Here is a 26,254-nt window from a genome sequence, read left to right as displayed (position 1 = left end):
GGTTTCTTAATTGCGGTTATTGTTATTAAGAAGTAGAAATGGGCCCAGGAACGGAGTAGATGGCTTGTATCTCACTTTTGAAAATCAGTTCTTGTTGGGCGCAATGGCCCACACCTCTAATTCCAGTATTTGGGAGGCAGAGACAGTAGGATTGCAGTTCGAGGCCAGTCTCAGTGCCTTAGTGAGGCCCTTTGCAACTCAGTGAGACCCTGTTTCAAAATAAAGAATAAAAAATAGGGGTGGAGGTGTAGCTTGGAGGTAGAATGTCCCTGGGTTCTATCCCCTGTACCACAAAAATAAAAATGAGCAGTAGCAGATGCCTGCCCCGCCTGGAGAGCTGAGGACTGATGGCAGGGACACCCGCCCCTGCCTGGTGCACCCCTGGCCTCGGCTAGTTGCTTATCTATTGTAAAGACAATAATCTATAGCACTGCTGTCTTGAGTAATTGATGTGATGAGGTAAGGGGGTTCTTCCACTTTTTTCTCTTTTAAGGTCATTGTTATGTTGGTAGCTTTATAATCTTCTTATCAGCCAGAAAGACAAATGTTAACTAAATGAAAATGGAAAGGATGCATATTTAGATATGTATATGACTATATATATATATTTTTTTTTTTGAAGGGGGCAGGGTGTTGGGATCCAAACCCAGAGCCTGACACATGCCAGGCAAGTGCCCTACCATTGACTTGCCCGCCAGCCCTGAATTAATTAATTAATTTATTTATTTATTTATTGTTACTAGGGATTGAGCCCAAGGGTATTCTACATCTCAGCTGCACTCCCAGTCCCAAAGGATGGAACCAAGGGGCATTCTACCTCGGAGCTACACCCCCAGCCCTATTTAATTAATTATTTATTTATATTTGTCACTGGGGATGGAACCCAAGGCATTCTATCTCCGAGCTACACCCTCAGCCCTATTTTTTTTTTAAAGGGTCTCAACTGAGTTGCAAAGGGCCTTACTTAAGTAGCTGATGCTGTCCACGAACCATGATTCTCCTATCTCAGCCTCACCAGTGCTGGGATTATAAGTGCGCGACACCAATGCTAGCTATTTTTTTTTTTTCCAGTACTGGGGATGGAATTCTATCTCCAAGCTACACCCCAGTCCTATTTTTTATTCTTTATTTTGAAACAGGGTTTCACGGAGTTGCAAAGGGCCTCACTAAGTAGCTAAGGCTGTCCGCAAACCTGGATCCTCCTGTCTCAGCCTCCCAAATGCTAGGATTACGAGGGTGGGCCTCCGTGCCTGGCTTATTTTTTATTCTGAAATAAGTTCTCACTAAGTTGCGGAGGGCCTTTGTAACCAAATCTGGCTACCAACCTGTGGTCCTCTTGTCTCAGCCTCTCAAGTACTGGGATTATAAATGTGTGCCACCATGCCCGGCCTGAATTTATTTTTTTAACTTTGTTCTTTTATTAGAATTAAGTTCAGATATTTCTGTTTCATATATTTTTGACGAAATATGCCTATTTACAACCCGGGTCTGGTGGGACAATTTTGTAATCCCAGTATTTGGGAGGCTGAGACAGGAGGATCTCAGTTCTTGGCCAGTCTCAGCTACTTAGTGAGCCCTTCACAACTTAGTGAAATTCTGTTTCCAAATAAAGTATAAAATAGGTCTGGGAGTATAGCCTGGATGTAGAAAAGCCACTGTGTTCCACCCCCAGTACCACAAAGAAAATAAAAAGGCTGGAAGTGTAGCTCCAAGGTGGGGGCGGGCAGAGAAAAAGAAGAAAAAGAAATATGCCTATGCCTATTTACTAGGGAAATCGTACACACACACACACACACACACACACACACACACACGTTTTAAATGCTAACAAAACCGATGTGAATTTTTGTTCCTCTTATCTTAGGATGTGACCATGCCAGCCAGGCTTCTCAGAGCCCTGGCCGGATCTCACAGTGTATCATCTAAAGTACCTCACTGCCGAAGATTCGCTCATCTGGCATTAAGACCACCCAAGGAATTTGAAAATTCAGCATGCAGCCGCGCCCGGACAGTACATCAGAACTTGGATTCATTCTCTCCTGTTACAGCAGCTGGTGGTTTGAATAAGTTACAGAACCTGGAAATGAGCCAGAGAATGCCAAATCCAAGCAAACTCTCGCCGCTAACTGCTCTGCGTGGCCAGGATGGAGAGTACCCTCCACCCATGAAATGGTGTGGTGTTCACAGGAAAGTGACCCATAAACCGAAGCTACTGGGTTCTAAGTGGTTTATAAAAACACTGAGGCAGCGTTACTCGTCAGTGTCAACTGAAACGTTTGTTTCCAAACAAGACTTGCCGCAGATCGCAAGGCCACTGAAAGCGTCCAGGACCAGACAGCCGTCCAGGAGCAACCTCCCGGTTCTGTCCGAGAACGAGGTAAAAGCAGTGTGTGCCTGGCGCCCATGTAATCCGGCCATTGTGCTCTAAACTAGCGTGCCTCACACCAAGCCTTGCCCTCGTGTTAGTACTGGCAGCCACTTGGATTTCTTTCAAGACCTTCAGAGCCTAACATATCCACACACACTTAAAAATAATCTCAATTTTTAAGAATTAGTGATACTAGCCGGGTGTGGTGGCGCATGCTTGTAATCCCAGCATTTGGGACGTGGAGACCGGAGGATCATGGTTCACAGCCTCACCTACTTAGCGAGGCCCTTCACAACTCAGACCCTGTTTCAGAAAATAAAAAAATAGGACTGAGGGTGTAGCTCATAGGTAGAATGCCCCTGGGTTCCATCCCCAGCACTGCCAAAAAAAAAAAAAAAATTAGTGATACCAATAAAGGATTAATGGCCTAAGAAAACAAGTCTAATTGCAGAGTGGAACTGTAAAAAAAAAGATGTATTTTAGCTGAGCATGGTGGGGCACACTTGTAATCCCAGCATTCAGGAGGCTGAGACCAGGGAATCACGGTTCGCAGACAGCCTCAGCTACTTAGGCCCTCTGCAACTCAGTGAGACCCTGTTTCAAAATAAAGAATAAAAAATGGGGCAGGGGGTATAGCTTGGAGGTTGAAGGCCCCTGGGTTCCATCCCCAGACCCTCAAAATAAAGAAAAAAAAAGTACTCTATAAAAAATCATCTAAGAAGCCGGGCGTGGTGGCACACGCTTGTAATCCCCGCGCTTGGGAGGTGGAGACAGGAGGATCGCGCAGGTTCGAAGCCAACCTCGCTGGCTTAAGAGGCCCTGTTTCCAAATAAAAATATAAAAATAGGTCTGGAAGTGTAGACCGGAGGTAGAAGGGTTTCCAGGAACTCCAGTACCACCAAAAAAAAAAAAAAAAAAAGAAAGAAAGAAAAGAAAATAGAGCTGGGGATGTAGCTTGGAGGTAGAATGCCCCTGGGTTCCATCCCTAGTACGACCAAAAACAAAAAACAAACAAAATCATCCTAGAAATTCTACATCAAATTTAAAAGACAGCCAGACATGCCCACTGTAATCCCAGTACTACTTGGGAGGCTGCGACGCGAGGGAGGGCAGGATCGAGGCCAGCCTTAGCAATATAGTGAGATTCTCTTTCAAAAGTAAACAAATGAGCCGGGCGTGGTGGCGCACGCTTGCAGTCACAGCGCTTGGGAGGCTGAGACAGGAGGATCGCACAGGTTTGAAGCCAGCTTCAGCTACTTAGTGAGGCTCTCAGCAGCGTAGACCCTGTTTCCAAATAAAGTATAAAATAGGTCTGGGAGTATAGCCCGGAAGTAGAAAAGCCCTGGATTCCACCCCTAGTACCACCAAAAAAATAAATAAATGAAAGGCCTGGGGTGTATCTCAGAGGTAGAATTAGAATGCCCCTGGGTTCAATCCCCAGTATCCCCCAGAAAAATAAGTAAAAAGGTGTGACTGTGCAGACAGGCAAGTATTTGTTAGCCTTTGTTATGGTATGGGGGTGGGTGATGGAACGACAGGCCAGGGTACAACCAAAACCAGCAAGGAAGAGGGTTTTTGCTTTTATTTCTGGAAGTTAAAGGGGGGGGGGGTGTTGCTTATAGTTAGGAGGTTTTGGGGAACTTTTCAGCAGCAGTTTGCTTTTCTCTTAAGTGGTAAACAATTTAAGGTCAGGGTCAAGCCCTGTTTTTAACCTCTGTATCTTGCATAATACCTAGAATGGTACCTTGTACTTAATAAATATTTGTTACGTTGGAAAAGAGGCAGGAGAATGTAGAGCTAGGCGTGGTGGCGCATGTTTTGGGAGGCTGAGGCAGGACGATCACCTGAGCCTTGGGGTTTGAGACCAGCCTAAGCAACACAGCAAGGCCTGTTTCAAGGAGAAAACAGGGAACGTCATTTTTGTTGTTGTTTTGTTGTTGTTGTTGTTGTTGGTCTGGGGATGGAACCCAGAGGCATTCGACCTCCAAGCTACACCCCCTGCCCTATTTTTTATTCTTTATTTTTTAAATATTTATTTATTTTTGGTTGTACTGGGGTTTCTGGAAGCCCTTCTACCTCCAAGCTACACTCCCAGACCTATTTTTTATATTTTTTATTTGGAAACAGGGTCTCTTAAGCCAGCGCGGCTGGCTTCGAACCTGCGCAATCCTCCTGTCTCCGCCTCCCAAGTGCAGGGATTACAAGCGTGCGCCACCGCGCCTGGCTTATTCTTTATTTTGAAACCGGGTCTCACTGAGTTGCAAAGGGCCTCACTGAGTAGCTGAGGCTGTCTGCGATCCTCAGGTCTCAACCTCCCAGTGCTGGGATTACAAGCGTGCACCACCACGCCCGGCAGGAATGTCAATATTTAAAACTTGCTTAGTTCTTCTGAATCTACCAGAAGAACAGATTAAAGTGTCTGCTTCAAACCTTAATTCTAAGAGGTAGAACCTGAACAAGTCTAATCTGGGCTGAGATTTGTTTTTTTTGGGGGGCAGCTTCATCCTGCAGGTATGCTTCGTGACGAGCCCTCAGCTTGGGAGTGAGGAGGTAATGAATGCTCTTTGCTGGGTTCTGGTTTGGTTTCACTCCTGCGGTGATTTCTCTAGGCCCAGAAAATACAGGATGGAAACATTTGCAGAAGCTGCCCTCGCTCCTGCCTCTTCCAAGAGCCTACTGTGCTCTGGCAAATTTAGTATTCTAGGCCACTTAGTACTGAGGTACCACTTGGGGTAGAAACCTGAATCCTTGGCAGACCATAAAAGGTCAACTCACATTTTCTTTGTCTAACAGCACCACACATCCAGTTTTCTGCAAGGAAGCTGATACGGACCAAGAAGCCACCTTTTTTGTGATTATTGGTTGCTCTGCAGCAAGTGTGTAGACACGAAGTTCACAGCGTTCGTGTGTGTACGTGTGTGTGCATGTGTGTGCGTGTGTGTGTGTGTGTTGCTGGGGATGGGACCCAGGGGCATTCTATCCCCAAGCTACACCCCAGCCCTATTTTTCATTCTTTATTTTGAAACAGGGTCTCACTAAATTGCAAAGGGCCTCCCTATGTAGCTGAGGCTGGCCGCGAACTGGGGTCCTCCTGTCTCACCCTCCTGAATGCTGGGATTTCAAGCGTGCGCCACCACACCCGGCTCCCAGCTTTCTGATACCAGAGCATCCCTTGTCTCAATCATGTGTGGTGGAAAGGTTACTCTGTAACTGGGGAGTCTCCAGCCCACCTAGTTGTGGTTACAGCTCCAGGATGATTTTTTTCTTCAGGCTTTCTTTAGATTTGGAAGCAATTTTTCTTTTCTTTTTTTCCTTTTCCTTTTTTTTTTTTTTTTTTTTTTCAGTACTGGGATGGAACCCAGGGGCATACTACCTCTGAGCGACACTCCCAGCCCTAATTTTTTTTTTATTCTTTATTTTTGAAATAGGGTCTCACTGAATTGCAAGGGGCCTCCCTCACCAAGTAGCTGAGGCTGTCTGTGAACTGTGATCCTCCGGTCTCCACCTCCTGAATGCTGGGATTACAAGCGTGCGCCGCCATGCCCGGCCCTTGGAAGCAATTTTTCTAAATGTTATTATTCTTTTCATTTTTATTTAGGACTTTTTTCTGCATCCTTCCAGGAAAGAATTTAAAGTCAATTTTCAAAATTCAACAGAGTTGCAAATTAGCACACATTTGATGTGAACAGAGAAATAAACGTTATCTAGTTGAGTAGAATGTTTAGTTCTGAGAAGCCCCATAATTTAAGATAAAGGGGGGAATCCTCCAGGGTTGTGCATTCTAGCTTGAGGTTAGATTTTCCAGGGTTGTGGGTTGCAAATGTAAGAGAAATCACTTTTTCCAGCACTGAAGTTCAGAAGACATGTATTTTGTGGGTCCTTTCAGAGAATACATGTATAGTGACATCAGTTGGAGTTTTGCAAAAGCAAAGCAGTATTTTGTCTAAATGCACAGGAAAATAATAGGAAAGCTCCTGTTTCTAAAGTGATTTGAGGTAATGTAATTGTGAATCATTATTTTCCAAGTATTTACCTTTTATAGAGAAAGCAGTCTTGAGACAAGACCAAGCAATAGAGCCCCAGGACTCAACACTGGCTTTTGTCCTTCTCAAAGCCGCCCCATTGCGCTTGCGTGTGGGTTGTAAGGCTGGTGACTTAGCTGTGGGAAACCTTTCCACCACACAGGACTGGGACAAGGGGAGGCTCTGCTTGGAATAAGAAACCTGTGCACTTCCTGTCTGCACACTCGCTCCAGGGCATGTGTTTGGAATTGACTGAGTCAGGATTCATTCCCCCTCCATATTGGATTTAACTCTCTACCTGGCTCCTTGGCAAAAATCATAACCTGTCCAGTTATTCAGCCCACATCTTGTTGGCTTGTAACGTAGCAGAGCAGCACCACTGCTTCTTAAACATGTCCCGTCTTCCAGGAGCTGAACGCTGAACGCTCTAAGTGGTCCACCTAGAATCTCATTAGAACAGAAGGCGGAGCCGGCTTACAGCCTCGCCTGGAATCCCAGCGCCTGGGAGGTCGACAGGAGGGTTGCAGGTTGGGGGCCAGCCTTAGCAACTTAGCAAGACCCTATGTCAAACCAAAGAATAAAAGGGGCTGGGGGTGTAGCTCAGAAGTCGAATGCCCCTGGGCACAATCCCCATTACTAGCAAAAGAAAATGGTTTCTATCACTGAAGAAATTCCAGGGTATTTAGAAGCTGTGTGCTCGGAATCAGAGGCAGAGACCAGATATTAAACAAAAGATGTTCTTTTCAGTCCGTATCACGTAGCGAATTGCAAGGGCTTTAGGAGCTCTGCACCAGGAGCCGAGGGCAAAGAGCAGATGTACGTTTCTTATAACCCCGATCAGAGGAGAAGCAACGTTGCCATTAAATATACTGACTTTATTCAGTAATAGTGCATGGATACAAAATGTTTTTCAAAGCAAGTAATGCTATTAAGGTTAGAATCATATATAGATTTTTAGCCCCATCTGCTGGACCATGCTTTTCTGTGACCAGAAAAACAAAACATACCGAAATACAACATTGTTGTTTCACATTTTAAAATAGAAAGGTCTAAATCTGGGGCCTAAACTCCAGAACTGTTTTAAGGATTTTTGGCACGTCTATTTAAGTACAAGTTGTCAATCCCCATTCTAAAACCTGAATTTGCTTTACATATGTGCATGTACCTCGTGCAAAGGGCCTGGAGAAGCTGTGTGTGAACGTGAGGGCTTCTCACAAAGTCGCGGTGCCTTTCATTCATAGAGGACAGTGGTGGGCACAGTGGCTCATGCCTGTAACCCGAGCCCCTTGGGAGGCTGAGGCACAAAGATCGCAAGTTCAAGGCCAGCCTGGGCAACTTGGTGAGAACTTGGCTCAAAATTTTTAAAAAGGCTGGGGTTTAGCTCAGTGGTAGAGCACCCCTGGGGCCGGTCCCCAGTACCACATACACAAAGAAGAAAATGCCAAGACAAGGCCTTCCGTGGTTTTGTGTTCTCTTTACAAAAGGGACCTAAGTAAAAACTTGAAATTTAAAAGCAAAGGAAACAAAACCAAAGAAAGATGTCCAAAAAGTCCAGTTTTATAACTCGTGAATAATTTATTAATGGAAAAGAAGCCACAATGTAAATAGATTAGTATAGCAAACAAGTTACACATCTGACATTGAAGAGAACTTTGAACCAAGCTGAATAGAAGATACTGAGAAAAAAGGAAAATCTTCAGAAATCCTATAACAGTTTTCTATTTGGAGCTCAGGAGTTTTTTTGTTTTGTTTGTTTGTTTTGTTTGTTTTTTGTGGTACCGGGGATGTATCCCAGGGGCAGTCTACCTCTGAGCAACACCCCAGCCCCATCTTTTTGTTCTTTATTTTGAAACAGGGTTTCATTGAGTTGCAAAGAGCCTCACTAAGTAGCAGAGGCTGTTGCAAACAGTGATCCTCCTGTCTCAGCCTCCCTATGCTGGGATTACAGGTGTGCTCCACCATGCCCGGCTTAGAGTATGTTTGTGTTTTTTTTTTAATGGAAGTAGTGATTAAATGACTTGCCGTGTCCCATTCTTTGAGAGTTCAAAATAGTGTGCATTATAGCACAGATGAGCCACTTACATAATTGAAGCAGGCTGTGAGAAACAAAAGTGTAAATAAACAAAAGGCTGGCTCAGGCCAGTCAGGTTGGTATCAGGACTGACTCATGGGTTATAACCTACAGTTTGGAAAACCACTGCCTTAGTGCTCAGCATCGTATAATGTGTAAGACGCTCACGACTTGACCGTCAACGTGGCTATACCAGCAGGAATCACAGCAAAGAGCCAGCCGAGTCAGAACAGTCCTCAGATTTGCAGGTTCTTTGTTTACTATTAGCCAGAGAAAGTGCTGCCATCCCTTTGTGGGTATCATGTCACCCCTGCCTGTATCAGACTAGCAACAAGCCATGCAGGGACCTCAGACATTAACGCTTCTCTGAAAGGAGTCGAGGCAGGAGAGGGTTGAGACTCTAAAGAGTCTCATCAAAGTGGCCCTAAATAGTCAACCATCCAGGCCCCGTGTGGCGCCTGGTTCAGTGGCTCCCTTTCAGGATTCCGGCCGGCTTTCTGACTAGCAGAGCAGGTGCTCTTTGTAGGTTGCGCTGATATTTGCCCCTCTGTAACCTAATCGTTTTTTTCATATGGGGCCTCTTTGGTAAGGTGATTTGGGCTTGCCAACATTATGACTTCTTCACAATATTGCCTTCATCTTTATCACATCTCTTTTTTTTTTTTTTTTTTTTGTGGTACTGGGGATAGAACCCAGAGACTTTTCTACCTCTGGGCTACACTCCCAGACCCATTTTCTATTTTATTTGGAAACAGGGTCTCACTAAGTTGCTGAGAGCCTCACTAAGTAGCTGAGGCTGGCTTCGAACCTGCGCGATCCTCCTGTCTCAGCCTCTTATAACATCTCTTGTATGAACCTTTGAGATGTTTGAAGACGACTCTGAGGCGCACGGTTGGCCAGGCGGGTCCTCTGCGGGACCAGGAGCCTGTGTGCCTGAGCCCCCTGGTAACGCGCCGTGTCCTCTTCCCGCAACAGAACCTGATGCACTGCACCGCGTTTGCAACGGCAGATGAGTATCACCTGGGGACTCTCTCGCAAGACCTGACCTCCCATGGGTATGTGGAAGTAACGACCCTGCCTCGAGGTACTTCTGCTTGAACCTGGGGCCAAGTATGTTAAGATGGATTAGGAAATCATTTTCCTCTGAGATTGTCTTAAGTATGCATTTGTTAACATTTCATTTTCTACTGTAAGCATGTAAAGGTGATGCCAGATACTTTTATAGAAATGTCATATAAAGAAAGTATATAGCCGGGCGTGGTGGTGCACGCTTGTAATCCCCACGCTTGGGAGGCTGAGACAGGAGGATCGCGCAGGTTTGAAGCCAGCCTCAGGTACTAAGTGAGATCATGCTTCCAAATAAAGTATGAAAAAAAAATAGGTCTGGGAGTATAGCCTGGAGGAAGAAAAGCCTCTGGGTTCCACCCCCAGTACCACCAAAAAAATAAAAAATAAAAGAAAGAAAGTATATAATGTTATACAGAGAGAAAGCGAGTTCTCAGATTCTGTTTATTTATAGGATCACAATTAGTTGGGATGATCCGAGGCCATATGTATTAATTATCTTTCTATTACTGTAACAAATACCCGAGATAAATCAAATTATAAGGAAGAAAAGTTTACTTTAGCTCACAGTTTTGGAATTTTTGTCTGTAGTCGGTTGATCCATTGCTTTTGGACCTGGGGTGAAATAGCGCATCATGGCGGGAGCGTGTGCCAGAGGAGTTTTCTCCCCATGGTGGCTGATAAGCAAAGAAAGAAGTGGGCCACGTCCAGTAGCCCTGTCAAGGCCACCTCCCACCCCTAGTGTACCAACTTCCTTTCACGAGGGTTCATCTCCCAAAGGTTCTACCTCCTAATAGCATCACAGGCCAGAGACCGCACCTTTGGGACACTTACCCCACCCAAATCCCCATGCTGCTTCTCCTCTGTCACATTGAAGAGTTATTTACAACACCGGGCGTGGTGGCGCATGCTTGTGATCCCCGCGCTTGGGAGGCTGAGACGGGAGGATCACATGGGTTCAAAGCCAGCCTCAACTACTTAGTGAGGCTCTCAGCAACTTAGTGAGACCCTGTTTCCAAATAAAATATAAAATAGGTCTGGGAGTATAGCCCGGAGGTAGAAAGCCTCTGGGTTCCACCCCCAGTACCACAAAAAAACAAAACAAAAAAAGTTATTGAGCCCGGCATGGTGGCACATGCTTGTTATCCCAGCATCCCGGAGGTTGATACCAGAAGATCGCAGTTCACCGACAGCCTCAGCTACTTAGTGAGGCCCTCCGTAACCTAGTGAGCCCTGTTTCAAAATAAACAATAAAAAATAGGGCTGGTGTTATAGCTCAGAGGTCAAATGTCTCTGGGTTCCATCCCCAGACCCGCAAAAAAAAAAAGTTATTTAGCCAGAGGCTGGGTGTGGTGGCGCACGCTTGTAATCCCAGCATTCAGGAGGCTAAGACTGGAGGATGGCGGTTCACAGCCAGCCTCAGGTACTTAGCGAGGCCCTTCGCAATGCAGCAGGATGAGTAGTTTGGGAGTATTAAAATTACATTATTAATAAAGTGGCATTTGAAGGACTAGAATATGTTAATTTTCTATGTCATATTTGAAATTAATTTTGTAGAAAGATTCATAATTTATGGACATTATTGTATTGAACCTAACACATTAATGCATCTTACCTGGACCAGTGATTACTAAATCAAAATGAGTGTGAGTGAGCGGTTGTAAATAGCACTAATAATGCTATCACGGGCTGTGGCTTGTTTTAGGAAAGTCATGTGTAAGGGTTTTTTATTTTCACATCGTAAACCTGTTCCAAGGTCCTAGTAGAAGGTTGGAGGTTGTGTTCTGGAGCACTTTGTGGTGTATAAAGTGAGCATAAGTGGGGCCAGTGGTTTACACCTATAATCCCCGTATTTGGGAGGCTGATACGGAGGATCACAAGTTTGAGGCTAGCCTCAGCAATATAGCAAAACCTTGTTTCAAAATAAAATTTAAAAAGGGCTGAGAATGTAGCTCAGTGGTAAAGCACCCTAAGGCTCAATCACCAAAAAAGAGGAAAAAAAAAAAAGGACCATAAGTAGTTTAATCAAATGTTTACAGGTGACCTTTATATCACCTTGTGACATAACTGTTGATTTGTTTTAAATTACAGATGCAGCAAATATTTTGGTGATGGGTGTGGAAAATTCTGCCAAGGAAGGTGACCCCGGAACAGTGTTCTTCTTCAGGTGAGACAGGAGGGACGCTCCGGGGGGGTACTGGTCGGGTCGTCCTGGTCCCGGGGTACATGAGCCTCTCCTAAGGGCTGTGCATTCAGCATGAGTTTGCTGGCGCCGCAGTGCGTCTTCGTAGCCCCACGGCGCTGACCGCACGCCCTTGTAGGCTGCGCCCCACGCTGGGTTTTCTAGGTTGGCCATTCCTCGAGGATCCGACCTGGGTCATGCTGAAATGCAAAGAGACCAACAGGTCTGCTGGGCTGTTTACTGAAGAAGTGTCTGAGAGGTGACAAGGGGCCCTTCTCTCTTACCTCCCTTCCATTTCCCCCTTTTCTTCCTCCAGCACGGAAACTCAGGGCCATAATTCCTCGCCTAAAACAGCTCATCATACCGGACTTGACATGAAACCAAGTCTATTCTGTTTAGATCTAAATTCTGCCAAAGCCTGAGTTGATTCAGAGCGCCTGCAGCCCCCTCATCGCAGCTGCTCTGAGCACCGAGGAGGTGGGAGCTGCATCCACTGAACCCGCTGTATTCTGTATTCCACAGTGAAGAAACGCATGATCCTTTATTCTTTGCCCGTGACAGAATTGGCCTACTGAAGCCGGGCGTGGTGCGCACGCTTGTAATCCCCGCGCTTGGGAGGCGGAGACAGGAGGATCGCGCAGGTTCGAAGCCAGCCGCGCTGGTGTAAGAGACCCTGTTTCAAAAATATAAAATAGATCTGGGAGTGTAGCCCGGAGGTAGAAGGGCTTCCAGGAACCCCAGTACCACCAAAAAAAAAAAAAAGAAAAAAAAAAAAGAATTGGCCTACTGAGAGCAGGGCGTGGCAGCGCACGCTTATAATCTCAGTACTTGGGAGGCTGAGACGGGGGGATCCGTGTTCGCGGCCAGCCTCAGCTACTTAGGCCCTTTGCAACTCAGTGAGACCCTGTTTAAAAAATAAAGAATAATTGCCGGGCATGGTGGCGCGTGCCTGTAATCCCTGCGCTTGGGAGGCAGAAACAGGAGGATCACGCTGGTTCGAAGCCCGCTGCACTGGCTTAAGAGACCCTGTTTCCAGATAAAAAGTATAAAATAGGTCTGAGAGTGTAGCCCGGAGGTAAAAGGGCTTCCAGGAACCCCAGTACCACCAAAAAAAAAAGAAAAAAAGAAAAAAGAACCAAAACAAAAAATAAAGAATAAAAATAGGGCTGGGAGTGTAGCTTGGAGGTAGAATGCTCCTGGGTTCTATCCCCAGTAGTGCATTAAAAGAGAAAAAAAAAAAAAAAGAAAAAAGAATTAGACCAATGAGAGCTAAAGTGAGGGGGTCTCAGAATTTTTCTTAAATTTTTTTATACTTTTATTGGCGGATTCTAATTGCATAACATAGTGAGGCTCAAAGTAGTGCATCCATACACGCCCAGTCACTTGTATTTCTCCCTGCATCCCATCCTCCCACCCACAGGTGTTCGCGAGGTGGATGGGGATACCTTCACATACAGACAAAGCGTTCCTGGCCCTGTGGCCTCCTCAGGTGCCTCCTCCGTCCCGCAGCCCTCCGCCCTCCGCTGTCCAGCTGCTCCCTCACTGGACCGAGCCCCTGTTTTCCCTGTTTCCTCTCTGGCTTCTGCAGATGAGAGAGGTGAGACTGTGACTCCTGAGACTGGCTCGCCTCACTGAGCCCGCCGTTTCCTAGTCACCCATTTCCTGCAGAGGACACAGCTGTGTTCTTCTTTGTGGCCAGTAGAGCTCCATTGTGTATACACACCGCCGAATTGCCGGTTCCATAATGCGGCTCTTGTGGGCTGTGCTGCTATAAGCAGATATGCGTGTGTCAGTGCAGTATTCTGATTCCTTTGGAAAGATCCTGAAGGGCAGTGTAGCCGGGTCATATGGTAGTTCCATTCCTCGTGTTTCGATTGTACTATCCCATACTGATTGTACTATCCCAATCCCACAAATACTGGATAAGTTCTTAGTTCCCACATCTTGCCAGCATTTATTGTTTGTATTCTCTTTCCCGCCCCCCCCCCTTTTTTTTGTGGTATGGAACCCAAGGCATCTACCTCCGAGCTATACCCCCAGCCCTATTTTTTATTCTTTATTTTGAAACGGTCTCACTGAGTTGCAAAGGGCCTCACTAAGTAGCTGAGGCTGTCCTTGAGCCGTGATCCTCCTGTCTCAGCCTCCCAAATACTGGAATTAAAAGTGTGTGCCACCATGCCCAGCTGATGGTACTGGGGATTGAGTCCATGGTCTTTCTACCTCTGAGCTATACCTGCAGACCTCTTTTATTTTTTTATTTTGGAATGGGGTCTCACTAAGTTGCTGAAACTGGCAGCAAATCTGAGATCCTCCTGTCTCAGCCTCCCGAGTTCTGGGATTACAGGCATGCACCATTGTGCCTGGCTTTGTGTTTTGTTAGTTCTGTTTTGTGGTACTGGAAGTGGGACCCAGGGGCTTTTCTACCTATGGGTTATACTCCCAGACCTATTTTTTATACTTTATTTGGAAATAGGGTTTCACTAAGTTGCTGAGAGCCTCACTAAGTAGCTGAGGCTGGCTTCGAACCTGTGCGATCTCCTGTCTCGGCCTCTCGAGTACTGGGATTATAAGCGTGTGCCACCACGCCCAGCTATTGTTTATGTTCTTGATGATTACCTTTGAAAAAGTTTTTTTTGTTGTTGTTTTTTTGGTGGTACTGGGGTTCCTGGAAACCCTTCTACCTCCGGGCTACACTCCCAGACCCATTTTATATTTTTATTTGGAAGCAGGGTCTCTTAAGCCAGCAAGATCCTCCTGTCTCCGCCTCCCAAGCATGGGGATTACAAGTGTGCGCCACCACGCCTGGCTGAAAAAATTAACTGGAGTCACAGTGTAGTTTTGATTTGCATTTCCCTGACTGCTAATGATGTTAAACATTTTTCATGTATTTGTTGGCCACTTGTATTTCTTATAAGAAGTATGTATTCAGTTTAATCGCCCCCTTTTTTTTTCTTCTTTTCTTCTGTTTTCTGTAGTGGGAATGGAACCCAAGGGCATTCTACCTCCGAACTACATCCCTAGCCCATTTTTTTTTTTTTTTTTTTTTTTTTTTTTTGGTGGTACTGGGGTGGAATGCAGAGGCTTTCTACCTCCAGGCTATACTCCCAGACCTTTTTTATATTTTATTTGGAAACAGGGTCTCACTAAGTTGCTGAAAGCCTAAGTAGCTGAGGCTGGCTTCGAACCCGTGCAATCCTCCTGTCTCAGCCTCCCAAGCGCGGGGATTACAAGCGTGCGCCACCATGCTCTGCCTTGCCCGATTTTTTAGTCTTTATTTTAAACAGAGTCCCACTAAGTAGCTGAGGCTGGCTGTGAACCTGCGATCCTCCTGTCTCAGTTTCCCACGTACTGGAATTATAAGTGTCCACCACCATGCCCTCAACCATCCATTTTTTTAATTGGGTTAATTTTTTTGGTGTTGTTTATTGAGCTCTTTATATATTCTAGATATTAGTCCTGTCTCAGAGGGGTAACAGGTAAAGATTTTCTCCCTTTCTGTAGACTCTCTCTTCACACTCTTGATTATTTCCTCTGTGTGCAGACGCTTTTTAATTTGATGTTATCCTATATATTGTTTCCCAGTTTTATTTCCTGAGCTTTAGGGGTCTTGTTGAGGAAGGCTCCAGCAGAGCCTGTATGTTGGAGTATTGCTGTGTTTTCTTTTAGTAATTGCAAAGTTTCTAATCTAGTGTTAGGTCTTTGGATCCGTCTCAAGTTGACTTTTGTGCAGGGTGATGGGGGTCTAATTTCATTTGACTGTATGTGGATATCCAGTTTTCCCAGCACCGTTTGTTGAAGAAGTATCTTTTCTCCAATGTGTGTTTTCTGCTGTGGTAGGTGTGCCTCTGCGTCTTCTGTTCTGTTGGTCTCTATGTCTGTTCTTATGCCAACACCATGCTGTTTTTGCTACTGGAACCTCAGTAGTGTGGTTTAAAATCAGGTATTATAATACCACCACCATGGTTTTTACTGCCCAGACTGTTACGGGTCTCTTATTCTTCCACATACTTTTTAGGACTGTTTTTCTAGCTCTGGAGAATGTCATTTGTATTTTTATAGGAACTTTCACTGAATCTGTAGATTGGTTTTGGTAGTCTGGCCATTTTTTAAATATGTATTCTGGCTGGGCGCGGTGGTGCACAATTGTAATCTCCCAGCATTCGGGAGGCTGAGATCGTAGGATCGCAGTTCGCAGACAGCCTCAGCAACTTAGTGAGGCCCTCCGCAACTCAGTGAGACCCTGTTTCAAAATAAAGAATAAAACATAGGGCTGGGGGTGGAGCTCGGAGGTCGAATGCCCCTGGGTTCCATCCCCAGACCCCCTCCTCCCAAAAAAAAGATTGATTCTGCTGCCCAGTAACATGGGCAGTCTTTCCATCCTCTAAGGTCTCCTTCCATTTCTTCCTTCCATGTTCTGTAGTTTCCATTATAGACGTCTTTTACTTCTGTGGTCAGATTTAGTCCTAAGTGTGTTTGGTTTCTTTAGGCACTTGAGCATGAAATGGTTCTTCTGATTTCTTTCACTGTGGCTCTGTCATTGAAATACAGAAAGGCAACTGGTTTTTGTATTCGGCTCTTTTGCTGAATGTGTGTAGCAGGTGTTTTGGGTCTTCTTCTTCTTCTTTTTTTTTCCTTGGTGGTACTGGGGGTGGAACCCGGGGGCCTTTTACCTCCAGACTATACTCCCAGACCTATTTTGTATTTTTATTTGGAAACAGGGTCTCACTAAGTAGCTGAGAGCCTAAGTAGCTGAGGCTGGCTTCGAACCTGTGCGATCCTCCTGCCTCAGCCTCCCAGGCATGGGGGTTACAAGCGTGCGCCACCACGCCTGGCGTTTTGGGTCTTCTAAGTGTAGCATCATGTCATCTGCAAACAGAATTGTACTTCTTCTTGCCCTATTTATATTCCTTTAATTTCCTCCTTTTGCTTAATCACTCTGACTAACATTTCAAGAACTATACTGAATCGGAGGAGTGATAGCTGGCTGCATCCTCACCTTGTTCCTGATTTTAGAGGAAATACTTTGTTTTTCCCCATTCAGTATAAAAATTCTAATTTTGATTTTATTATATCAGAACTAAAGCAACATGTAAGAGTCCAGATACGGAGTCCAGTTTTGTTAAAAGTCAAAAATATAACTTTTATTTTAGCAAGATCATCTAGGGACTGTGTTATCTGACCCGTCAACAACTCATATTTTCTTCAGTTGCATTTTGCATACATTGCGGATATTACCTTAACATGGCTTTATGTGTGAACCTCAAAAACATTCTGCCTTCAGCTTACTTGATTCTCTTACTCTTTTACACCAGGGAAGGCTCTGCTGTGTTTTGGAACGTGAAAGACAAAACCGTAAGTATAAGCAAAGTGTAAGAGCATAAAAATTTAGTTTTCTAAGAGTGAATTGTTAGCAGCATTTAAGATTTTTGAACATAAATTAACAGGCAATATACCGCTTACTTGTTCGGCATTATGTGATATTTATCACATAATGGATTTGGAAGTTTATCTTCCAAAATATGTCATATTCTTAAACTTTCTACATTTTCCATTCTCTGAGCACACGCTGATTTGTGAAGAATCTGAATCATCCTAGCAACACTGCAAAAGAGAGAATTATATTTGCATGTGATAATGTACAAAGTGAATGCACACAGTTTTGGGGGATGCTGGTTAAATTGAGTCTTAATTTAGATCAAATTTTCTAGAACTTAACACTCATGGAAAATAATTCCTTCAATATCCAAAGTAGGATTTGTTTAATACAGTTTTTTTAGAGGCCGTTTGAAAACATATATCAAAGCTTCATATTTAACCAACAACTTCACACCCAGGAAGTCTTGAAAGGAAGCGACGTCAGCAATGCCTGAGGCCCGAAGTACAGGAGCAGAGGCTGGGAAGCCGGGAAGGCAGGCTCAGGCACAAGCCCAGGGCCCAGGACTCGGGAGGCTGAGAGAGGAGGACCGCAGGTTCAAGGCCAGCCTCAGCTACTTGGCGAGGCCCTACTTCAAAATTAATTAATGTATTTATTTATTTATTTAATTTTTGTGGACTGGGCTTTGAACCAGGGGCATTCTACTCTACGCTACACCTCCAGCCTTATTTTATTTTATTTTATTTTGTGTGTGGCACTGGTGATTGAACCCAGAGGCATTCTACCTCTGACCTATCTCCCCAGGCCTGTTTTTTTTTTTTTTTTTTTAATTTTGAAACGGTCTCACTAAGTTGTGGAGGGCCTCACTAAATTACTGAGGTTGGACATGAACCACGCCTGGCTTCAAAATTTATAAAATAAAAAGTTTTAAAAAGGGCTGGGAGTTTCTCTTGAAGGTAAAATGCCCCTGGATTCAATCCCCAGTATCCTCACCCCTAAAAACAATAAATAACTAAAATACACACTAATAGAAAGTTTGTTAAGCCGGGTGAGGTGGTGCACACTTGTAATCCTAGCATTCGGGAGGCTGAGACCGGAGGATCGTGGTTCATGGACAGCCTCAGCTACTTAGGGAGGCCCTCTGCAACTCAGTGAGAACCTGTTTGAAAATGAAGAATAAAAAACACAGCAGGGGGTGGAGCTCGGAGGTCAAATGGCCCTGGGTTCCATCCCCAGACCCGCACACACAAAAAAAGGTTTGTTAAATATACCCATAGGATAAAATATACTATAGCTTTTTAAAAAATATTCCTGGGAAGCCAGGTGTGGTGGACGTGAGGATTGCAGGACCAGCCTCAGCTACTTAGCAAGATTCCCAGCAACCTAGCAAGACCTAGTTCCAAAAAGGGGGGCTGGGGTGTAGCTCAGGGTAGAATGACCCTGGGTTTAACCCCCAGGACCACCAAAAGAAAAAGTTCATATGCAGAGTATGATCCCATTTGACATCAAAAACAAAATAAATGGACACACTTAAACTCCCAGAGCAGAAAGCTGTGCAGCAAGTTTAAGCAAGGTCACATCTGGGATTGGGATTCCAGATGAGCAGAGACAGAAGGTGGCTTTGTACACTTTTATGTCGCCCACATTTATGCATACATATACAGTGTACATACACATTATGTATATATTATACATATACAGGATACATACACATATACATTATATATATATTATACATATACAGTATACATACACATATACATTATATACATATTAGAGCTTTGATAAGTAAAAAACAATGTTACTATTTACTAGTGATTTATTTGGATTGTGGAATAATGGTAATGTTTATTTTCTTATTTATGCTTATCTATATTTTTCAAATGTGAAAACGAATAAGCCAGATACGGTGACGCACCCCTGTTATCCCAGTACTTGGAAGGCGGAGGCAGGAGGATCGCAGGTCACGGCCAGTGTCAGCAACATAGTGAGGACCTAGCAACTTAGACCCTGTTTCTAAGTAAAAAAAAATAAATAAAATAGGGCTGGGGGTGTAGCTTGGAGTTAGAATACCCCTGGGGTTGATTCTTAGTACTACAAAAAAAGTGAACATGCCGTCCTGATTAGCTTAATAACCCTAGCTTATTGACACAGTGGGTTTGCCTTTTCCTTAAAAACTAAGTAACAGGCCGAGTGTGGTGGCGCAAGCTTGTAATCCCAGCATTCAGGAGGCTGAGACTAGAGGATTGCAGTTTGTGGACAGCCTCAGCTACTTAGTGAGGCCTTCTGCAACTTAGTGAAAGCCTGTTTCATATTAAAGAATAAAAAATAAGGCAGGGGGTATAGCTCAGAGGTTGAATGCCCCTGCAAAAAAAAAAGCAAAAAAACAAAAAAACTAAGTAACAAAACATGCTGTTAAATATAACAAGCATTAACCCCAAAACAAGCCAGTACTGAAAGTACATGTTGTTGTTTTTCTTTTTTCGTGTGTGTGTGTGTGTGTGTGTGTGTGTGTGTGTGTGTTATTAGGAATTGAATCTGGGGCATTCCGCCCAAATTATACCCCAACCCTATTTTTTATTTTTGTTCCGAAACAGACTCTCACTAGGCTGATGAAAGTCTCACTACTTTCTGAGGCTGTCCTTGAACCTGCGATCCTCCTGTCTCAGTCTCCCAAGTACTAGGACTATAGGTGTGCACCAGTGTGCCCAACTGGGAATAAGTTTTAATTTAAGTTTAATTTTCCCTTTCGTCCAGATGAAGCATGTGTTGAAGCTTCTAGAGAAACATGAAATTCAGCCCTACGAAATCGCGTTGGTGCACTGGGAAAACGAAGAGCTCAACTACATAAAAACCCAGTAAGCAACTCTCTACCAAACTTGCAAAAAAGAGCGCTTGCAGAAAAACCAGGTGAAGTGCTGGAGATAATTATGTATGGATATGGAAACTAATTCTAAGAAGAAAGTTATTGGTACAAATATGAAACCTAAACCATATAATAAATATTAGTGAATACATATTTTTTAACTTCTCAGGCTATCCAGAAGTTAAAACAAGTAATTTAACTCTAACATGGAAAGTTTACATTTTGTAAGCAGGCTAACTCAGTGCAGTAGTAGGCCTTCGCCCAGAATGACCCTGTCAAATTATTCTAGTAACGTTTTCTTTTAAGGCTGGGCGTGCTTGTGCACGCCTATAATCCCAGTACCTGGGAGGCTGAGACAGGAGGATCGCAGGTTCAAAGCCAGCCTTAGCAATGTAGCGAGGCCCTCAGGAACTTCACAAGACCCTGTTTGGAAATAAAGTATGGGTGGGGGTATGGCTCAGAGGTAGAATGCCCCTAGGTTCAATCTCCAACAAACAAACAAAAAAAAGTAAAGCCATTATTCTCAATTGATTGATTATTTATTTATTTATCTATTTATTTATTTATTTTGGGTGCTGGGATTGAACCCAGGGGCATTCTACCTCTGAGCTACAGCCCCAGCCCTGTTCTTTATACTTTATTTTGAAACAGGGTCTCACTAGGTTGGTAAGAGTCCCACTACTCGCTGAGGCTGTTCCCCAACCTCTTATCTCAGGTCCCAAGTACTAGGATTACAGATGAGTGCCACCACACCTGGCTTCTCAATGGATTTTGAGTATAAAAAATGAAATGTAATAGGGGATGATCTAAACCATTTCTAGCCAGGTGGGATGGCACATACCTGTAATCCCAGGACTTGGGGGGCTGGGACAAAAGGATCACAGTTTGAAGCCAGCCTCAGCAACTTAGGCCCTCCACAACTTCGTGAGACCCGTTTCCAAGCCCCTTGATTCAAACCCCAGCACCGAAAGCCAACCAGAGAGACCCACTTGTAGAAAGCTGGGTGCCTGGCACCTGTCCTCAGGTAACGTACATGGGTAGGCTACACCTAGCCGATTGTTCTGTCTCTTCGGGGGAAAATTGGTGAGAGATGTTTGGGCACAGAGAGAAGGCAGAACAAAGAGGACAGAAAAGTAGAAATGTCTTCTCCATGGTGGTGCTATCTATCTAGTAAAATATTTTTAAAAAAAAAAGAAGAAAAGGCTTTCTAGCTTCTCAGGAAAGGAAGTCTTGACAGCAGGGCTTTAGGAAGTTTAGAATCTAGAGACAAGCTGCAGGAGGATGGCTGAGCCAAGCACCGCGCGATGGCGGCCAGCAGCAAGGAGGGCGCCGCTGCACCGAGCCTGGTGCCTCCCGCGCCGGGAGTCTGCCCTGACCGAGGCCCTAGAAAGCAGGGACTGGCTTTCAGATGCGGGTCGGCGACGTCCTGCCCTGCCCAGGAAACCTGGCTGATGCGCCAGGGCCCAGGCTGGTGGAAGCCTGCGCTTCATCGATTTCCCTTTCCCATTAGTGACCCCAGAGCCCCTCAGGTGAAGAAGGCGCAGTGGGGTTACTGTCATCCTCAAGCTCTCAGCTGTGATCGTCCCCACGATTCCCCCTCTGAACTCTGCTTCCACATCACATTACTGCTTACCAGGTACCTGCGTGTGCCTAAACACGTGCGAGTGCACACGCGCGCACAGTGATGGGGGATGAAATAGCTATTTGGTTTTGTCAAAAGGCTACACTCGCAGCCTCCGTCGGTCTCTGGCATGGGCAAAGCTCATTCAAAAAGCATCTTGCAGCCGAGAGTGGTGGCACACACCTGTAATCCCACAACTCGGGAGGCTGAGGCACAGGATAGCAGGCTTGTGGCCAGCCTCGGCAAATTAGACCCCTTTTCAAAATAAAATAGAGCCAGGCGTGGTGGCACACGCCTGTAATCCCAGTACTTTTAAAGCTGCGACAGGAGGATCACAGGTTCGTGGCCAGCCTCTGCTACTTAGGCCAGACAGACCCTATTTCAAAATTTAAAAAAAAAAAAAGGTCTGGGGATTGAATCAGAGCTAGAATACCCCTGGGTTCAGTCCCCAGTATCACAAAAATGGGGTAGGAGAGGCTGGGTGTGGAGCTCAGAGGTGGAGCTCCTCTGGGTTCAATCCCCAGTACCAGAAAAAAATAAAGTATCTTGGTTACTTTGTACTTGGTTAGATACCACCCTTGGTTTTTGCTTTGTTTTGTTTTTTAATGTAGCTTTCCTTTTTTCCCTTCTACCTGCGGTTGCCACAGATTCCGCCCTCAGCTCTGGTTAGGCAGACCCACCTCCCCTTGTCTACATCTTCCTTTTTTTTTCTTACGGTACTAGGGATTGAACCCAGAGGCATTCCAACTCTGCACTACACCCCCAGCCATTTTTGTCTGGAACAGGGCCTTGCTAGGTTGCTGAGAGTGTGGCTCCACTGCTGAGGCTGGCTTTGAACCTGCGCTCCTGACTCAGCCTCCCACGTCCCAGGGTCGCAGGTGTGGCCGTCGTGCCCGGCCATCTGTCTTACAGTCACATATTTGATGGTTTCCTCTATCCTTTCCCCATTTTCCTGTGATGTTTATATTAAGAGTCCCTCCATCCAGCTCTCCACAAGCCACCTGAGCTCCACGGGTAAACTCGTTTTCAGCACCTCCCTGTCTCTCCCTCTTCACCTCTGCACGTCACTGTGATAGCAGGTTACACTTAATGGAGTTTATGTTCAGTACTTCTTCACTTAGCAATGTATTGCAAACATTTTCTCTATTAAATATTCAAGCTGGGCCTGGTGGCACTCACCTGTAATCCCAGTACTTGGGAGGCTGAGATAGGAGGATTGCAGGTTCAAGGACAGCCTGAGCAATATAGTGATACTCTCATCAGTGTAATGAGACCCTATTTAAAATTATAATAATAAAAAGGGCTGGGAGTGTATCTCAGAGGTAGAGTGCCCCTGGGTTCAATCCCCAGTAATGCATACATACATGCACGCACGCATGTGCACTCACACACACCTGCCTCCAAATATCCTTCCAAAACAAGCTCTTTCTGTTCAGGCAGGACCTCCCTCTGTTGCCCGGGTGGCCTCTCCTCCAGCTCCTGAGCTTAAGTGTCCTCGTGCCTCAAACCCGTGGGTGCTCCGGGCCACACCTGGCTCTTTCCATTGTTACTCTATGGACCCACTGATACTGAACCATCCTCCTATTGGACATTTGGGTTCTTTCCTAATTTTTTACTTCAAACATTAAAAAGTTTTAAAATTATATACATAATATTCCTTTACATTTATTTCCTAGTGAAAATTCCTAGAAATGCAGTTACTTGGTCAAAACATAGGAGAACATTTATCAAACTCTCAATACACATTAACCGAATGACCTCTAGAAAGACTACAGGGTAATTTTTTTTAAAGAGAAACTTAAATGTAAGAAACCTTAAGATGTGGGATACTGGGCGTGGTGGCCCCACCCGTAACCCCAGCTACTTGGAAGGCTGAGGCAGAAAGAGTGCTTGACCTCTGGAGGTCAAGACCAGCCAGGCAACAGAGTGTAACTTCATCTCAAAGAAAGCACGTCAGGCACACTGCACAGCCCATAATCCCAGCGGCTCAGGAGGCTGACGCAGGAGGACTGCAGGATCAAGTTTGAAGCCAGCCTGAACAACTTAGCTAGACCCTGTCTCAAAAATAAAAACTAGCCGGGCGTGGTGGCGCCCACTTGTAATCCCAGCGCTTGGGAGGCTGAGACAGAAGGATCGCACAGATTCAAAGCCAGCCTCAGCTACTGAGTGAGGACCTCAGCAACTTAGTGAGACCCTGTTTCCAAATAAAGTATAAAATAGGTCTGGGAGTATAGCCCAGAGGTAGAGAGCCCCTGGGTCCCACCCCCAGTACCACCAAAAAAACTTTAAACATTTTAAAATGTATAAAAAAAACTGCTGCAGTTGTACTCAGCGGTAAGAGGAGTGCTCGGGGCCCAATCCCTAATACTGCCAGAGAGAAAAAAAGATCTCTAAGATAAAGATACTTATTTTTCCTTTTCCCAGGGGCCAGTCTAAGCTTCACAGAGGGGAAATCAAGTTAAACTCGGAGCTGGACTTGGACGACGCCATTCTAGAGAAGTTTGCTTTCTCCAACGCTCTTTGCCTGTCAGGTATGCGCTGCTGCTTTCTGGAGAAGGTGTTACACACTGTTCGTTTCATTAAAGGAGGCTTGAGTAGTTGGGAAGATTTTGACATGTTTTCACCGAACACCTAGCAAAGCTTTAGTTCCTTTTTTCCCCTCCAAAAGAAAAAGTGTATAGTAATAGTATAAAATGTGGTACCTTAGCTGGGCATGCTGGCGCACGCTTGTAATCCCAACATTCGGGAGGCTGAAACTGGAGGATCGCGGTTCGCAGACAGCCTCAGCTATTTAGTGAGGCCCTCTACAACTCAGTGAGACCCTGTTTCAAAATAAAAAGAATAAAAAAATAAATAAAAATGTGGTACCTTGCTAACATTACTCATTCCTTGTCAACTGAGTAAATTTCTCCAAAAATGTTTTATAATATTGGCACTGCCTGTGTCCTCTCCCCTCCTGTCACACGATTGTGATGCGCAGGTAGTGTCTATGGGCCTCTGTAGAGCCCACAGGTCCGGTTCCACAGGAATGGGACGGAGTCACCATCGCTATAAGTTTTTCCTGTAAGATCCGTGTACTTGACAAGACCGTCGGAGTTCTGCGAAAGTTTTCGTTGCCACAGTCAGTCTTAACGCAGCTGCCACTGCAGCCTGTGCAAACCCTCTGCGAGCTTCAGAGACGGCTGTGCGCACTCGTGGTCCTGGGCCGCTCCCCCCAGCTGGACCGCACATGCCCGTTTCCGATCTGGAACGCTCTCGCGTGGAGCTTTGGGCTGCCCACGGGGCTTGGAAATCTGAGTGTCCTCTGTTTCGACTCTAGTACTGCCCTTTAGCGTGATAGCAAATTACCCTTAAGTTTTAGTTTCTAGTTTTTAGCATTAGTGCTGCTTAAACTATTACTGAAATAGCGGTAAAGGTAGTAAGCAGTTACATACTTTGTATAAACATGAATATGATACAGAACTCTTCAATCTTAATTGTTTTTTCAGTGAAACTGGCTATTTGGGAAGCAACACTGGATAAATTTATTGAATCTATTCAGTCAATTCCAGAGGTAATTGTATCAGTTTTTTATGTTTATTTCTAAAGGATTGATTTCTATATAGGAAAAATACCAATTTTCCAATGCAACAGTATGGATATATAAAAGATTAATAAAATAATAATGAACACTAGGAAAGTTACACAGAATTTAAGCAAAACAAAAAATACTCTTCCAGTTACATATAAAGTGATAGCTGGGTATGGTGGCGCACACTTGTAATCCCAGCATTTGGGAGGCTGGGACAGGAGGATTGTTGTACACATCCAGCCTCAGCTACTTAGTGAGGCCCTTTGCAACTCAATAAGACCCTGTTTCAAAAATAAAGAATAAAAAAAATAGGGCTGGCGTGTAGCTCGGAGGTAGAATGCCCCTGGGTTCCATCCCCAGTACCACACACACACAAAAAAAGAATTTTATATATAAAATGATAAAATAAGGATTGTATGTGTGTGTGTGTGTGTGTGTGTGTGTGTGTTGTGTGTGTGTGTTAGCTACTGGGGATTGAACCTAGGGACATTCTACCTCTGAGCTACGTCCCTAGTCCTGTTTTATTTATTTTTTATTTTGAAACAGGGTCACTAGGTTGCTGAGAGCCTTGCTAAGTTGCTGTAACTGTCTTTTAACCTGCAGTCCTGCTCTCTCAGCCATCCAAGTACTGGGATTACAAGCAGGTGCCATCACACTCTGCTTTCATGTCTTCTTTTCTTTTTTTCTTTTTTCTTTTTTTGACAGTACTGGGGATGTGGGGATGGAACCCAGGGGCATTGTACCTCTGAGCTACATCTCCAGCCCTATTTTTAAATTTTATTTATTTATTTATTCATTTATTCATTTATTTATTGTGGTGCTGGGGATGGAACCCAGAGGCTTTCTACCTCCAGGCTGTACTCCCGGCCCTATTTTTTTATATTTTATTTATTTGGAAACAGGGTCTCACTAAGTAACTGAGGCTGGCTTCGAATATGTGCGATCCTCCTGTCTCAGCCTCCCAAGCACTGGGATTATAAACGTGCGCCACCACGGCCCGCTCTTTTTGTATGTTTGAAACAGGGTCTTACGGAGTTGTGAAGCGTCTCGCAAGTAGCTGAGTCTGTCCACAAACCAGGATCCTCCAGTCCCCACCTCCTGAATACTGGGATTA

The 26,254-nt window shown here is 44.8% G+C and overlaps 1 protein-coding gene across 1 annotated transcript in view; it reads left to right on the top strand.

Annotated features, from left to right (window-relative positions):
- Positions 1-1,873: 1,873 nt before the first annotated feature.
- RMND1 (required for meiotic nuclear division 1 homolog) overlaps positions 1,874-26,254 on the top strand; it is a gene marked incomplete at both ends in the record, with an annotated part of 40,365 nt that continues 15,984 nt past the window's right edge. The window contains 7 exons of the mRNA XM_080700247.1: positions 1,874-2,377; positions 9,437-9,545; positions 11,618-11,693; positions 17,021-17,060; positions 19,840-19,940; positions 23,994-24,100; positions 25,058-25,122. Of these exons, the coding sequence (XP_080556373.1) occupies positions 1,874-2,377; positions 9,437-9,545; positions 11,618-11,693; positions 17,021-17,060; positions 19,840-19,940; positions 23,994-24,100; positions 25,058-25,122 (1,002 nt within the window). The remainder of the gene's footprint in view (positions 2,378-9,436; positions 9,546-11,617; positions 11,694-17,020; positions 17,061-19,839; positions 19,941-23,993; positions 24,101-25,057; positions 25,123-26,254) is intronic.

The sequence above is a fragment of the Muscardinus avellanarius genome (genome assembly GCF_963383645.1).
Source record: "Muscardinus avellanarius genome assembly, chromosome: 8".
In the NCBI taxonomy this organism is placed as follows: domain Eukaryota; kingdom Metazoa; phylum Chordata; class Mammalia; order Rodentia; family Gliridae; genus Muscardinus; species Muscardinus avellanarius.
Note: the sequence above shows the minus strand (reverse complement) of the source record. Positions and strands in the feature narration are given on the sequence as shown.